At 38.3% G+C, this 13423-nt stretch overlaps 1 protein-coding gene across 1 annotated transcript in view; it reads left to right on the top strand.

Annotated features, from left to right (window-relative positions):
• The window catches only part of SCMH1 (Scm polycomb group protein homolog 1), a 248716-nt gene that overhangs the window by 36358 nt on the left and 198935 nt on the right, over positions 1-13423 (top strand). Inside the window, exon 4 of the mRNA XM_007952712.2 lies at positions 8622-8856. Coding sequence (XP_007950903.2) covers positions 8622-8856 — 235 coding nt within the window. The remainder of the gene's footprint in view (positions 1-8621; positions 8857-13423) is intronic.

Raw genomic sequence — 13423 nt, 5'->3', positions numbered from 1 at the left:
AAGATCAAGCATCCAGGCACACTGACCTCTGAGATATAGGAAACAAATGAGGTGAACGCTACATTATCCCAGCTTACTTCCTTGAGAGAGTTTCCATGTTATGGTGTAGAGAAGGGGAACCCTGGTTGAGCCTAGCAGACTCCTTAATTTGAGAAGACAAAGTTGGGTGTCCAAGGAAACAAAGGCAACTAGAGTTTGTAGGACAGAATACCAAAGAAGAGAGAGCTGCACAGAAAGAAAATCATGAGTTCTGAAAAGGGTCTACCCTTTTAGTATTCAGCAGAGTACTACTGAGCAGTGCATGCTGCATGTGAGGAAGCTCTCCAAAGCCAAGGAAGAAGCTATCAGAAAGGATTAAAGGAATAGAGCCAGGCACTGACACAGGGCTGGGAATAGGACTTGTTCCCACCAGCCAGTTTGGAAAATCTTGTAATTCATGGGGTATGGGTGGAATACACAGGAAGGTCTTACTCAGTAAAGGGGGATAATTAGCCTTAGATTGAGTATTGCTCTGTACTCACTTAACAGATTACAGAAACAAGACTCAAAAAGATCAGTCTGTTATAAATAACTTAATTGCATCTGAGAAGAAAGCGCAAGATTTATAGGAAAACAAAAATATCCAGTACCCAACATGCTAAAATTCATAATTTGGGCATCCAGTGGAAAATTACCAGGTAAATAAAGAGGCAGGAAAACACAATCAATAATGAGGAGACTAATTAACAGATTAAAACCAATTCAGAACCTACACAAATCTTAGAATTAGCAGACAAGAATAGTAAAACAATTACTTTAACTGTATTCTATATATTTAAAACTTAAGCAGAAGCATGGAGAATAGAAAAAAAGGCCCATACTCAACTACTGTGTGTGGAAATGAAAAACAGATTCCTGAGATTAATGGCAGGAGAAAAGTAAGCTTGAAGACAAAACAATAGAAACTATTCAAAAGGAAACACAGAAAAGGGAGTTGTTTTTTAAAAATGAAAAGTGTCAGTGTGCTGTGTGATAACTTCAATTGACCTAATAATAGACGTGAAAATGGAGTCCCCAAAGTAGAGAAGAGACAGGGAACAGGAAATACTATTTGAAGAAATATCAGTTGAAAGTTTTCAAAATTAAGAAACACTAAATCTACAAAACCAAGAATCTCAATGAATCTCAGAAAAAAGAATAAGAAGAAAACTACACTGAGACATGCCGTAAACAATTTGTTCAAAATCAGTGATAGAGAAAATCTTAAAAGCAGGTGGGGAGGGGCAGTGGTGGAGGTGGATGACACTTTACATACTAGGGAACAGTGATAAAAATGACGTGACATTTCTTGTTGGAAACACTGCTAGCAAGAAGCAAGGAATAACATCTTTAAAGTAACAAAAACAAAAACTTGTCAACCTAGAATTCTATACCCAGTAAAACTCTCTCAAAAACAAAAGTGAAATACAGATATTTCAGACATAATAAAAGCTGAAGGAATTTAATACCAGCAGACTCACACTATTATAAATGTTTAAGGAAGTCTTTCAACCAGAAGGAAAATATACCAGATGGAATTATGGATCTATACAAAGAAATGAAGGACAGCAAAATATGGAAATTACAAGGGTAAATATATGTTGTTTTTCTTATTATTTAAATCTTTATGAAAAATAACTGTGTAAATAACAATAATAGTATATTATGAGATTGATAACAGGTATATAAGTAAAATATATGATAATGACAGCCTAAAGACCAGAAGAAGAGGTTACCATTTAGGTATACTGCTAACTGTTTAAGTGTAGTATTGTAACATTCTTCTGTTGCTCATGAAAAAGTGAAATATGATTTACAATAAACCGAAGTAAAAAATGTGTGCTGTAAACCCTAAAATAACTACTAAATGACAACACACAGAGTTACAGCTAGGAAGTCAACATAATCATAAAAACCAGTTTAAAAGAGGAAAAAGGTAACAGCACATTTTTAAAGCTAGAAACAAATATCAAGATGGTAGATTTAAAATCAGATATGTCAATAATCACATTAAATGTAAATTATCTAAATACTCCAATTAAAAGGTTAAGATTGTCATAAAATGCATACAAAGTAGACCTAGGTTTATATTACCTAGGTTTATATTGCACTTTAAATATAAAGAACCAAATAGTTAAAAAAAGAGAATGAAAAAAGGTATGCTATGCTGAGAATAAACCAAACCAAACCCACTGCCATTGAGTCAATTCTGACTCATCCCAACCCCCATTGGGTTTCCAAGGTGGTAATCTTTACAGAAGTAGATTGCCCCATCTTCCTTCTGTGGAGTGACAGGTGGGTTTGAACCACTCTGCCACCAGAGTTCCTTATGCTGACAACTGTAATGAGAGATTCAAAATAGCTGTACTAATATCAAGGTAGATTTCAGAGCAAAGAATATCACCAGGATAAAGATGGTCATTTCATAATGATAAAGGGCTCAGACAATCCTTACATGAAGCAAAACCTGTAGAACTAGAATATAAATATAAATCCACAATTTATCTATGTTGTTAGGTGCCAATGAGCCGGCTCCATCTCTTATCAACACCACGCACAACAGAACAAAACACTGTCTAGTCCTGCTCCATCCTCACAGTCTTTGCTATGCTTGAGCCCATTGTTGCAGCCACCTCAGTCCATCTTGTTGAAGGTCTTCCTCTCTTTCACTGACCCTATACTTTACCAAACATGATATCTTCTCCAGGGACTGGTCCCTTCTGACAACATGACCAAAGTACGTGAGACAAAGTCTGGCCATTCTCACTTTTAAGGTGAATTCTGGTTGTATTTTTTCCAGGACAGATTTGTTCTTAGTTCTGGCAGCCCATGGTATTTTCAGTATTCCTCAGCATCATAATTTAAATGCATCAATTCTTTTTCAATATTCCTGATTCATTGTCTAGCTTTGACATGCATATGAGGCTATTGAAAATACCAAGGCTTGGGTCAGGTGCACTTTAGTCTTGAAAGTGATATCTTTGCTTTTTAACACTTAAAAGAGGTCTTTTGCAGCAGATTTGCCCAATGCAGTTTGCCATCTGATTTCTTGACTGCTGCTTCCATGGATATAGATAGCATAGAATAGACTATAGATAGGATTTATCTATCATCAGTCATTCTCTTCTTTCTCTGAAGAAAATCGGCAAGTATATCCTATATTTGAACAGCACTAGCATCCAACCTGACTTAGTTGACATATACAGAACACTACGCAACAATAGGGTGCTCTGGTAACATAGTGCCTAAGGCACTTGACTGCTAACCAGAAGGCTGGCGGTTCAAACCCACCAGCCACTCCTTGGAAGGAAGATGGGCAATCTACCTCCATAGTGATACTACCTCAGAAACCCAAGGTGGGGTCGCTATGAGTCAGGTCCAACTCGATGGCACATAACAACAACAACAACACCCAACAATAAAACAAAACTCAACTCATTGCCTTTGAGTCCGATCCGACTCATAGTGACCCATCCTTAGGTTTCCGAGGCAGTATCACTATGGAAGTAGATTGCCCAACCCTCCTTCTGAGTAGTGCCTGGTTGGTCTACCCCAAAATAGTGGAATATATTCAATTACATACAGAAAACTTACCATGATAGACATATTCTGGACCATAAAACGAGACTTGATAAATTTAAAAGAATTCAAGTAATACAAAGTATGTTCTCTGATTACAATAGAATTAAATTAGAAATCAATAACTGAAAGTTATCTGGAAAATCTCTAAATATTTAGAAATTTAACTGGCACATTTCTAAATAGCCCATGGGCATTAGAAATCAAAAGAGATATTAGAAAGTACTTTGATCTGAATGAAAATAAAAGCAAAACTTAGGGGAATTTGTGGGATCCTGCTAAAGCAGTACTTAGGAGGGATTTATCACATTAAGCAGATGTTAGAAAAGAAAGAAAGGTCCCAAGTCAATGACTTCAGTTTCCACCTTAATAGGAGGAAAGAGCAAGTTAAATTCAAAGGAAGCAGAGAAAAGGACATAGATCAGAGCAGAAATTAATGAAATATAACAAACAAAACAAAATTGTAGAGAATATCATTGAAACTAGTTTTTTTGTCAAGATCAATAAAAGTGATAAACCTCTAGCTGGACTGACTAGGAGTAAAAGAGAGAAGACATAAATTACCAATATCAGGAATGACTATCCCGTTCCTGATATTAAGAGGGAATAAAGGATTGTTATTGTTCTGATAGGAGCTCTGGTAGCATAGTGGCTAAAGCACTTGACTGCTAACCAGAAGGCTGGCAGTTCAAACCCACCAGCCACTCCTTGGAAGGAAGGTTGGGCAATCCTACTTCTGTAGTGATGCTGCCTCGGAAACCCAAAGAGGGGTCGCTATGAGTCGGGGCCGACTTGACGGCACACAACAACAACAGCAACATTGTTCTGGTTACCTAGTGCTGCTCTGACAAGAATATACCACAAATGGAATGGCCTTAACAAACAGGAGTTTATTCTCTCACAATTTGGAGCTTTAAGTCCAAGTTCAAAGTGCCAGCCTCTAGGGGCTGTGTGAAAGCCCCTCAGCCTTGGGCTTCAGCTCTGCTTCTTGCTCCCAGCCCACTGAAGCTAGAGGCATCACTTTACTCAGGCAGCTAGTGGCTGCTGAGGCTAACAAGCCTGAAGTCAACAAATAAAATGGCACAGTCCTGATGTTACCAAACCACATGGCAGGCCATTAATTCAAGACCATTGTAAGTCCCCAGGTCGGCAGAGCATGGCAGGCTGCTGAACAATGACACAGCTCATGCAGGGTCCAAGCATGCCATAAGCTAGAGACCATTCCCAAGGCTTCTCCTTATATACAGGAAGCAGACCACATCCCAAAGGCAGCTACTCAGCTGCTGGTGGTAGATCCCACCATGGAGTTGATTATCAGTCTCATCATGGGGAATAACTACCACCAGCTGCCCAGCTACTTAATCAGGCCTAGCCAAGTTGACACACAAACATAGCCTACCACAGTTATGAACAAATGTATGCCTTTAAATTTGACAAATTTGATGAAGTGGTTAATTTCTAAGCATGACATAAATTACCAAAGCTCTCTCAAAGAAAATAGAGAATCAGAATAGCACTGTTACTATTAAGAAATTGAATTTGTAGTTAAAACCTTTCCCATAAAAAATTCCAGGCCCAGATGACTTCACTGGTAAATATTTCCAAACATTAAAAGAAAAATGTACAGATTCTCCACAGACTTTCAGAAAATATAAGAGACAGAACTCCCAACTCATTCTATGAGGCAAACATTTCTTGAATACTAAAACCTGTCAGGGATATTGAAAGAAAAGACAACTACAAACAGTATCCTACGTGAAAATGCGTGTGAAAATTGTAAACAAAATTTTAGGAATTCAAATCCAACAATATTTAAAAATAGTAATTTATCTTGACCACGTGGGGCTAATTCCAGGAATGCAGAGTTGGTTTAACATTCAAAAATCAATCAGTGTAATTCATCATATGAACTAACTAAAGTATAAAAAACGATGATCTCAGTAGATGCAGAAAAAAGCATTTGACATAATCCAGTGTTCATTCTTGATAATAACTTTTAGTAAACTAGAAGTAGAAGGAAGAGTGATATATCTGATATAGGGTATCTACGAAAAATCATTCTTAATGGGGAAAGACTAAATGTTTTTCCCCCTAAGATCAGTAACAAGATAAGCATGTTTACTCTTTCCACTTCTATTCAACATTGTACTATCAATATATTTAAGCCAGAGAAACTAAGAAAAGGAATCCAGATTGAAAGATGAGAACAAATAATTCACCAAAGAAAATATATGATGACAAGTACATGAGTAGATGTTTAACGTTATTATTCATCAGGAAAACAGAAAACCACAATGACATAGCACTAAACATTTATTTAAATGGCTCAGATTAAAAAGACCCACCATGTCAAATGGTGGCAAGGATACAGAGAAAATAGAACTTTCATACACTACTGGTGAAAAGGTAAAGTGTTTCAATTACTTTAGAAGATAATTTGGTAGCAAAAATTATATTCAGTAAACTAGAAATTGAGTAATACAGCCTTGATTTGAAAAAAAAAAAAAAAATTATACCGTGTTGCTAAAGCCAACATTTTACTCACTAGTTAAAAGTGACCAATTAGAAAATACAATGGAAGTGAAACTCTTATTTGCAACAGCAAAAAATTTACTCTTTAGGAATAAACTAACAAACATGTAAAACTTAAAACTTTAGAAAATACCTGACCCAAAGTATGATTGATTTTTTTAAAAAATCGCTACAGTGAACTTTGTCAAAATTAAGAGCTTCTGCTCTTCAGAAGACACTGCTTGTTGTTGTTGTTAGGTACCATTGAATCAGTTCTGACTCGTATGAACCCTGTGTGCAAACAGAATGCAGTATTGCCCAGTCCTGTGCCATCCTCCCAGTTGCTGCCCTGTGTGAGCCCATCATCACAGCTACTTTGTCAATTTTTCTTGGTAAGGTCTTCCTCTTTTTCGTGAAGACACTGGTAAGAAAAGGAAAATACAAGCCACAGACTGGGCAAGAATACTGGCAAATCACAAGTATCTGATGGCAGTAATCCCCGAATTGATCTGTAAATTCATCACAATCCCTATTTAAAACCTAGCTGCCTTTTTTGTAGAAATTGGCAAGTTGATTCAAAAATTCATTTTAGAAATGTAAGGGAACCAGAATAGGCCAAACAATCTTGAAAAGAACAGAGTTGGTGAACTCACATTTTCCAGTTTAAAAACTCACCATAAAGCTATTATGGTACCTTGTGTTACTGGCATAGGGATAGTTATATAGACCAGTGGGATAGAATTTAGAGTCCAGCAATAAAACCATACATTTATGGTCAATTGATGTTCAGTAAAGGTGCTGAGACAGTTCAATGGAATTTTCAACAACTGATGTAGGGACAACTGGATGTCCACATGCAAGAAACTCAAGAAGGAGCCTATGCCCATACCATATTTAAAAATTAACTCCCAGTGAATCCTAGACCTAACTTTAAGAGCTAAAACTATAAAACTCATAGAAGAAAACATAGGAGTAAATCTTCCTGACCTTAGATTAGGCAGTAGTGTATTAGATATGACACCAGAAGCACAAGTGACAAAAGAAAATGGACTTCATCAAAATCAGAAACTTTTGTGCTTCAAAGAACACCATCAAGAAAATTAACAAGAGAACCTATACAATGGGAGAAAATATTTGCAAGTTATATATCTGATAAGGAACATGTGCCTAGAATATATAAAGAATGTAGATTGCCCATCTTCCTTCTGCTGAGCAGCTGATGGGTTTGAACCACTGATGTTCCGGTTAGCAGCCAAATGCTTTATCCCCTATACCACAGAGCTCCTTGGATAGACTGTAAAAAAAAAAAACATTATGTTAAAAGAAAGAAGTCATTCAAATATTGGCCATATATTATATGTTTCTGTTTATATGAAATGTTTGGAATAGGCAAATATGTAGAAATAGAAAATAGATTAATGGGTGTCTGAGGCTGGTCTGAGTGAGGAGTGACTGCTAATGGGCATGAGGTATCTTTTAGGAGTAATGAAAATGTGAATATACTAAAACCCACTGAATTATACATTTTAGAAGGTTGAATGTTAAAATATTTGCATTAAACATACCTACCATATAATCTAGCCATTCCACATCTAGATATCTACTCAAGAGAAAAGAAAGCATATTTCCATATAAGATTTGTATATGACTGTGCATAGTAGCTTTACTTCTAATACCAAAAAACAGGAAATAAACCAAATGTCTATCAACGTGGTTTACTACTCAGCAATAAAAATGAATGAATTATTGATGTGCTCAACAACATGGATGAATCTTAGAATAATTACTCTGAGTGGAAGAATCTATCCAAAAATGAGTACATAATATAGATTCTATCCAAGACTAAAAAATGCAAATCAGTGTGCAGTATCAGAAAGTAGATAGTGGTTGCCCATGGATAGTGCTCTGGGAGGGATGACAAAGGGACGTGAAAGAACTAAAAAGTGATGAACATGTTCATTATTTTGATTGTGGTGATGATTTGATAGTGTCATGGGTGACAGTGTCATGGGTGTATAAATATATCAAGACTTAACCAAAGTATAAAGTTTATTGTATATCTATTATATTATAACTCAAAGGGGTTAAAAAATATGATTTATGAATTAACTTCAAAATAAGAAAAAAACAATTCCAGTAGTCGGTCTGCGTGGTGGATGTATAGATTAATATACTGAAAAGCTTCCTATTCTGAAAAGAAAAAGTTATGAATGCCTGGAGGAATAGGGAGTTGGAGAAAAGATAGATTGAGAAACCATTTAAGTAACAACCCTGTGAAATAGTCTTGTCCTTTTCTTGCTGATATGAGGTAAATTTGATGCTTTATTGAAAAAGTTAATTGTTTTTCCCTGTGTTCCTTTTGCATGAAACCCTTCCTAAGTATAATATTGAGGGATAGTAGGCCCAGGTCTGACCAAAAAAAGCATAACTTTTCTGGTTCCATCTCTTAACATTCTTACTGAAAATGAGGTTTACTCTCAGTCAACCTAATCCCTATGGGTTGTTCTCCTCAGTCCTACACACCTCCAAGCAACGAATTCAAGATAAGCATGAAATTGGAAGCACAGGACCCCAGGAACACCACATCCACCTGCATTGCCACAGTGGTTGGACTGACAGGTGCCCGCCTTCGCCTGCGCCTTGATGGAAGTGACAACAAGAATGACTTTTGGCGACTGGTTGACTCAGCTGAAATCCAGCCTATTGGGAACTGTGAGAAGAATGGGGGTATGCTGCAGCCTCCTTTGGGTGAGTAATTGGACCCTGATCCTCCCTAGCCAATTAGTTAGCTTACAAACACTGTACATCCCATTATGGTAAAGCCAAGAGGGCCCTCTGCCTATCCCTTCTTTTTCAAATAATCCAAAAATTGGACTTGTCTTAATGAATGAGTTATAAAATCTAGACATCTCCATCTCCACATTAGTTTATGAAATCCAAGCTTCTTTTAAATGGTTTCTTTTTCTAACAACAAACCACCCCCTTCATCTTTGCCAGTTTCCATTTACTCTTAGTGAGAAAATGTAAGGTGGTTTTGCTATTTAACCCAGCTCAAAATAAACAAACATAAAAGTTTACACCAAATCTTATGATGATGAGAAAAGGTGAGAAAAAATCTCACATTATCAGAAATCTTGTTAAGGGTCCTTTGTCTCTTTTCCTCTAAATTCTCATTGGTCCCTTGGGATTTTCTCACTTTGAGTTTATTCTTTATAAGGAAATGGCTTTATTTTACTTAAACTAGTAATCCCACTAGAGTTTTTTCCTCCACATTAGATTCACTTTTTTTTCTGATCAGTATACCTCAGTATACCCATCCCATCAGTTACTGTCAATCAGTATTAGAGTGAGTCTCAATGGAGACTAAAAGAAGATAAGTTACTGGGCATGGGCTATGTTCCCTTCAGGAAGCTTTGTTGGATTAATTGAGGGTTAGAGGGCATGTATCAATTGAAAGAGCCTCTTCCCCCCAGGTAATTGATTAACATTTACCCCCATTTTAAAAAATTGCTTATAGTGCAAATTTTCAAACATACATAAAAGTAGAGAGAATAAAACAGTAAATATCAATGTGTCCTTGATCCTTGGTAATTATCCACACAATCATTCTTGTTTTATCTGTACCTGTGCACACTTCCCATTCCCCTCTTGATCATTTGCTCAAACATACTATCATTTTATTATTAAATATCTTAGTATGTACCTCTGAAAGATGAGAAAAAAATTTTAAATAACCACAATACTATTATCACATGTAAATAAACTAATAATAATTCCTTAATGTCAATAAATATCAGTGTTTTACTTTTCTTGATTATCTGTGTGTCTGCTTTTTCCTCTCTCTTGCAGTTTCTTTAAATTAGGATCCAGATAAGATTCATATTGCAATTATGTCCCTTAAGTTTCTTTCAGTCTATTTTCCCTCCCTCTCATTTTTTTTCTTGAAATTTATTTTCTGAAAACTAAGTCATTTGTAATTTTTTTATAATTATATTTTATAGATTGTATCTCTGTAGTATCATTTATCATTTAACATGTTCCTCTATCCTTTATTTTCTAGAAATTGTTAGCTCAGTCCAGCAGCCTGATCAGGTTCAGGTTCAGTTTTTCCTAAGAGTATTCTTATGTGGTGATATTCTGAGAGGAAGCCTATGTGGTCTAGTTGTCTCTATCATGTAGCAGCCCAATGATCTAGCTCATTGTCTAGATCAAGGTCAATAAATTTTTTAAAGAGTGAGACAGTAACTGTTTTGGGATTGTAAGTCATACATACTTTGTTAAAATTATTCATCTTTGTCTTTGTAACATGAAAACAGCTGTAAACAATATATAAATAAAAAGGAATAACCGTGTTCCAATAAAACTATTTACAAAAACAAGTAGTGGCCTGCTGGCTGTAGTTTACTGACCCCTGACCTAGATCTGTAAGTTCATTATGGTTACAAAATAGGAAATTTGAATTCTGTCATTCCTTCTTCATAAAGTAAAGGAACTACTTCTGTTAGAGAAGCCAGAGGGGATGACAGAGCAGAGCAGCAGCCAGGGATCCAGGTAAGGGAGGGCCCCAAGCCCAGTCCTCACCAGGCAGCAAAGCAGGGGAAAATGGCTTGCCAGAGGGGACAACAGAGCAGAGCAGCAGCCAGGAATCAAGGGAAGGGATCCAGGCCCTATCCCCACCAGGCAGGTAAGCAGGGAAAAGAAAAGCCAGGGGGATGACAGAGCAGAGCAGCACCAGGGATCCAGGTGAGGGGAGGGCAGAGAGGTTTTGAACAGCTAAGGGAAACAAACTTGTCTGTCATTTTGTCATACTTTTGTGGCTTGCATATTGCTATGAGGCTTGAGACTGTGGCACTGGTGTTTCAAGTGCTGCTGGCAGGGTTGCACATGGTGCACAGATTTCAGTGCAGCTTACAGACTGAGACAGAGTAGGAAGAAAGAAGAGGCCATCCATTTCTCAAAGAATTGGCCATGGAAAACCTTATGAATAGCAGAGAAACACTGTCTGATATGTTACTGTGCAACTTTATGAATAGCCCGGAAACATTATCTAATATAGTGCAGGAGTACAAGCCCTTAGGTCAGAAGGCTTTCAAAATACAACTAAAAAAGAGCTGCATCATCAGAGTAGGACCAACCTTACTGATACAGGTAAAGTAAAGCTTTTGAGACTCCATTTGCTGACATGGCATGACTCAATTAACTTGAGGAGAAACAACTGCAAACATCCATTAATAATTAGAATGTGGAATGTACGAAGTATGAATCTAGGAAAATTGGAAGCTGTCAAAAATGAAATGGAACCCATAAAGATTGATATCCTAGGCATTAGTGAGCTGAAATGGATGGGTTTTGGCCATTTTGAATCAGACAACTTCTGTGCTGAGAATGACAATTGGAAGAGGAATGGTGTGGTATTCATCATCACAAAGGATGTTTCAAGATCTGTCCTGAAGTACAAAGTATTGGTAACATCGGGACTGTGCCTTTTTACTTGTCAACTTTGGGGCTTCTCAGCCTCAGCAGCCAGCAGTTGTCTGAGTGAAGAAATGCCTCCAGCTTCAGCAGGCCGGGAGCAGGAGGCAGAGCTGGACCCCAAGGTTAAGGGGCTTTCACCCAGCCCCTAGAACCTGGCACTTTGAATTTGGACTTAAAGTCTCCAAATTGTAAGAATAAACTCCTGTTTGTTCAGGCCATCCCATTTCTGGTATTTTCTTGTCAGAGAGACACTAGGTAACCAGAACAGAATTTGGTACCAAGAGAGTGGGGTGCTGCTCTGACAGATACCTACAATGTGGAAACAGGAGTGGAGTGCGTCCTTGACCTGAGACCCTGGCAGAGAGAACCCGGCATACGGCATGACAGATTGCAGGACAGACGGCAAGAGACCAGCATGAGAGATGGCAGGAGCAGAGCCCAGAGACCAGCATGAGAGACGGCAGGAGCAGAGCCGAGAGAACCGGCATGAGACAGCGACAGCCTTACCAGCCCACGGAGGAGAAAGCCGGGTGCCATTAGGTAGACGGCTTACTGGCGGAGTGGGTTGCCTTTGGGCATTAATTGGTAGAAAAGATCAGCATGAAATGGAGTAGCAGGTTGGCCGGCCCATGGAGCAAAAAAGCTGAGTGCTTTTTGGACAGGAAGATTTCCTGCAGAGTGGGTTGCCTTCGGCATTGATTGGCAGAAGCAGAGAGACCAAGGAAATGGAAGCAGAGCTGCCTCAGCCTGAAAGGGTAGGGCCATGGCCTTTGGAGGTGGTACTCTACACCCAAAAAGAACTACTTGATTTTGCCAACATGTACAGACAGAAAGCTGGAGAATATGTATGGGAATGGCTGCTGAGGGTGTGGGATAATGCTGCAAGGAATGTAAGATTGGATCAGTCTGAGTTTATTGATTTAGGCCCACTAAGTACGGATTCTTCATTCAGTGTTTCATCTCAAGAGGTTAAGAAAGGATCTAATAGTTAATTTGGTTGGTTTACTGAGGCATGGATTATGCAGTGGCCTACCTTAAGTCAAGTTGAAGTACAGACCTGCCTTGATATAATGTAGAAGAAGGTATCCAGAGGCTTAGGGAAATTGGCCTGTTAGAATGGGTTTATCAGATTAGATCCCTAGAGCCAGAAATGGAGAGTCCAGAAGACATGCCTTTCACCAGTACCGTGAGGAATAAATTTGTGAAGGGAGCTCCAGCATCCTTGGAGACTGCTGTGATTGCTATTTCATGTAAACCTGATTTGACAGTGGGAACTGCCCTAATTGAACTAAGACACTTAACTACGATGGGGCTGATTGGACCCCTTGGTAGTAGGGGCCAAATCGACAAATGCAAGGTGGGCGTAGTTACCATAATGGACAGCAGAGTCAGAACAGTACTCAGAATAGTCTGACTCATGTGGAATTATGGCATTGGCTACTTGCTCATGGTGTTCCTAGTAGTGAAATACATGGCAAGCCTACTAAATATTTACTTGATCTGTATAGACAGAAGAATTCTAGATCACGTGAACAGCAATCTAGATTGAATCACCAGAATACAGAGGCATGACCTCTCAATCAATTCCCAGACTTGAGTCAGTTTACAGACCCACAACTCCTTGAATGAAGGGGAGGCCAGGTCCCTTTGAGGAAGGACCCCGCTCCCAGTACCAAATTCTGTTCTGGTTACCTAGTGCCACTCTGACAAGAAAATACCAGAAATGGGATGGCCTTAACAAACAGGAATTTATTCTTACAATTTGGAGGCTTTAAGTCCAAGTTCAAAGTGCCAGGCTCTAGGGGCTGGGTGAAAGCCCCTCAACCTTGGGGTCCAGCTC

Source organism: Orycteropus afer, unplaced genomic scaffold (assembly GCF_000298275.1).
Source record: "Orycteropus afer afer isolate SDZICR_OR568_19922 unplaced genomic scaffold, OryAfe1.0 scaffold00355, whole genome shotgun sequence".
NCBI classification, from domain to species: Eukaryota; Metazoa; Chordata; class Mammalia; order Tubulidentata; family Orycteropodidae; genus Orycteropus; species Orycteropus afer.
Note: the sequence above shows the minus strand (reverse complement) of the source record. Positions and strands in the feature narration are given on the sequence as shown.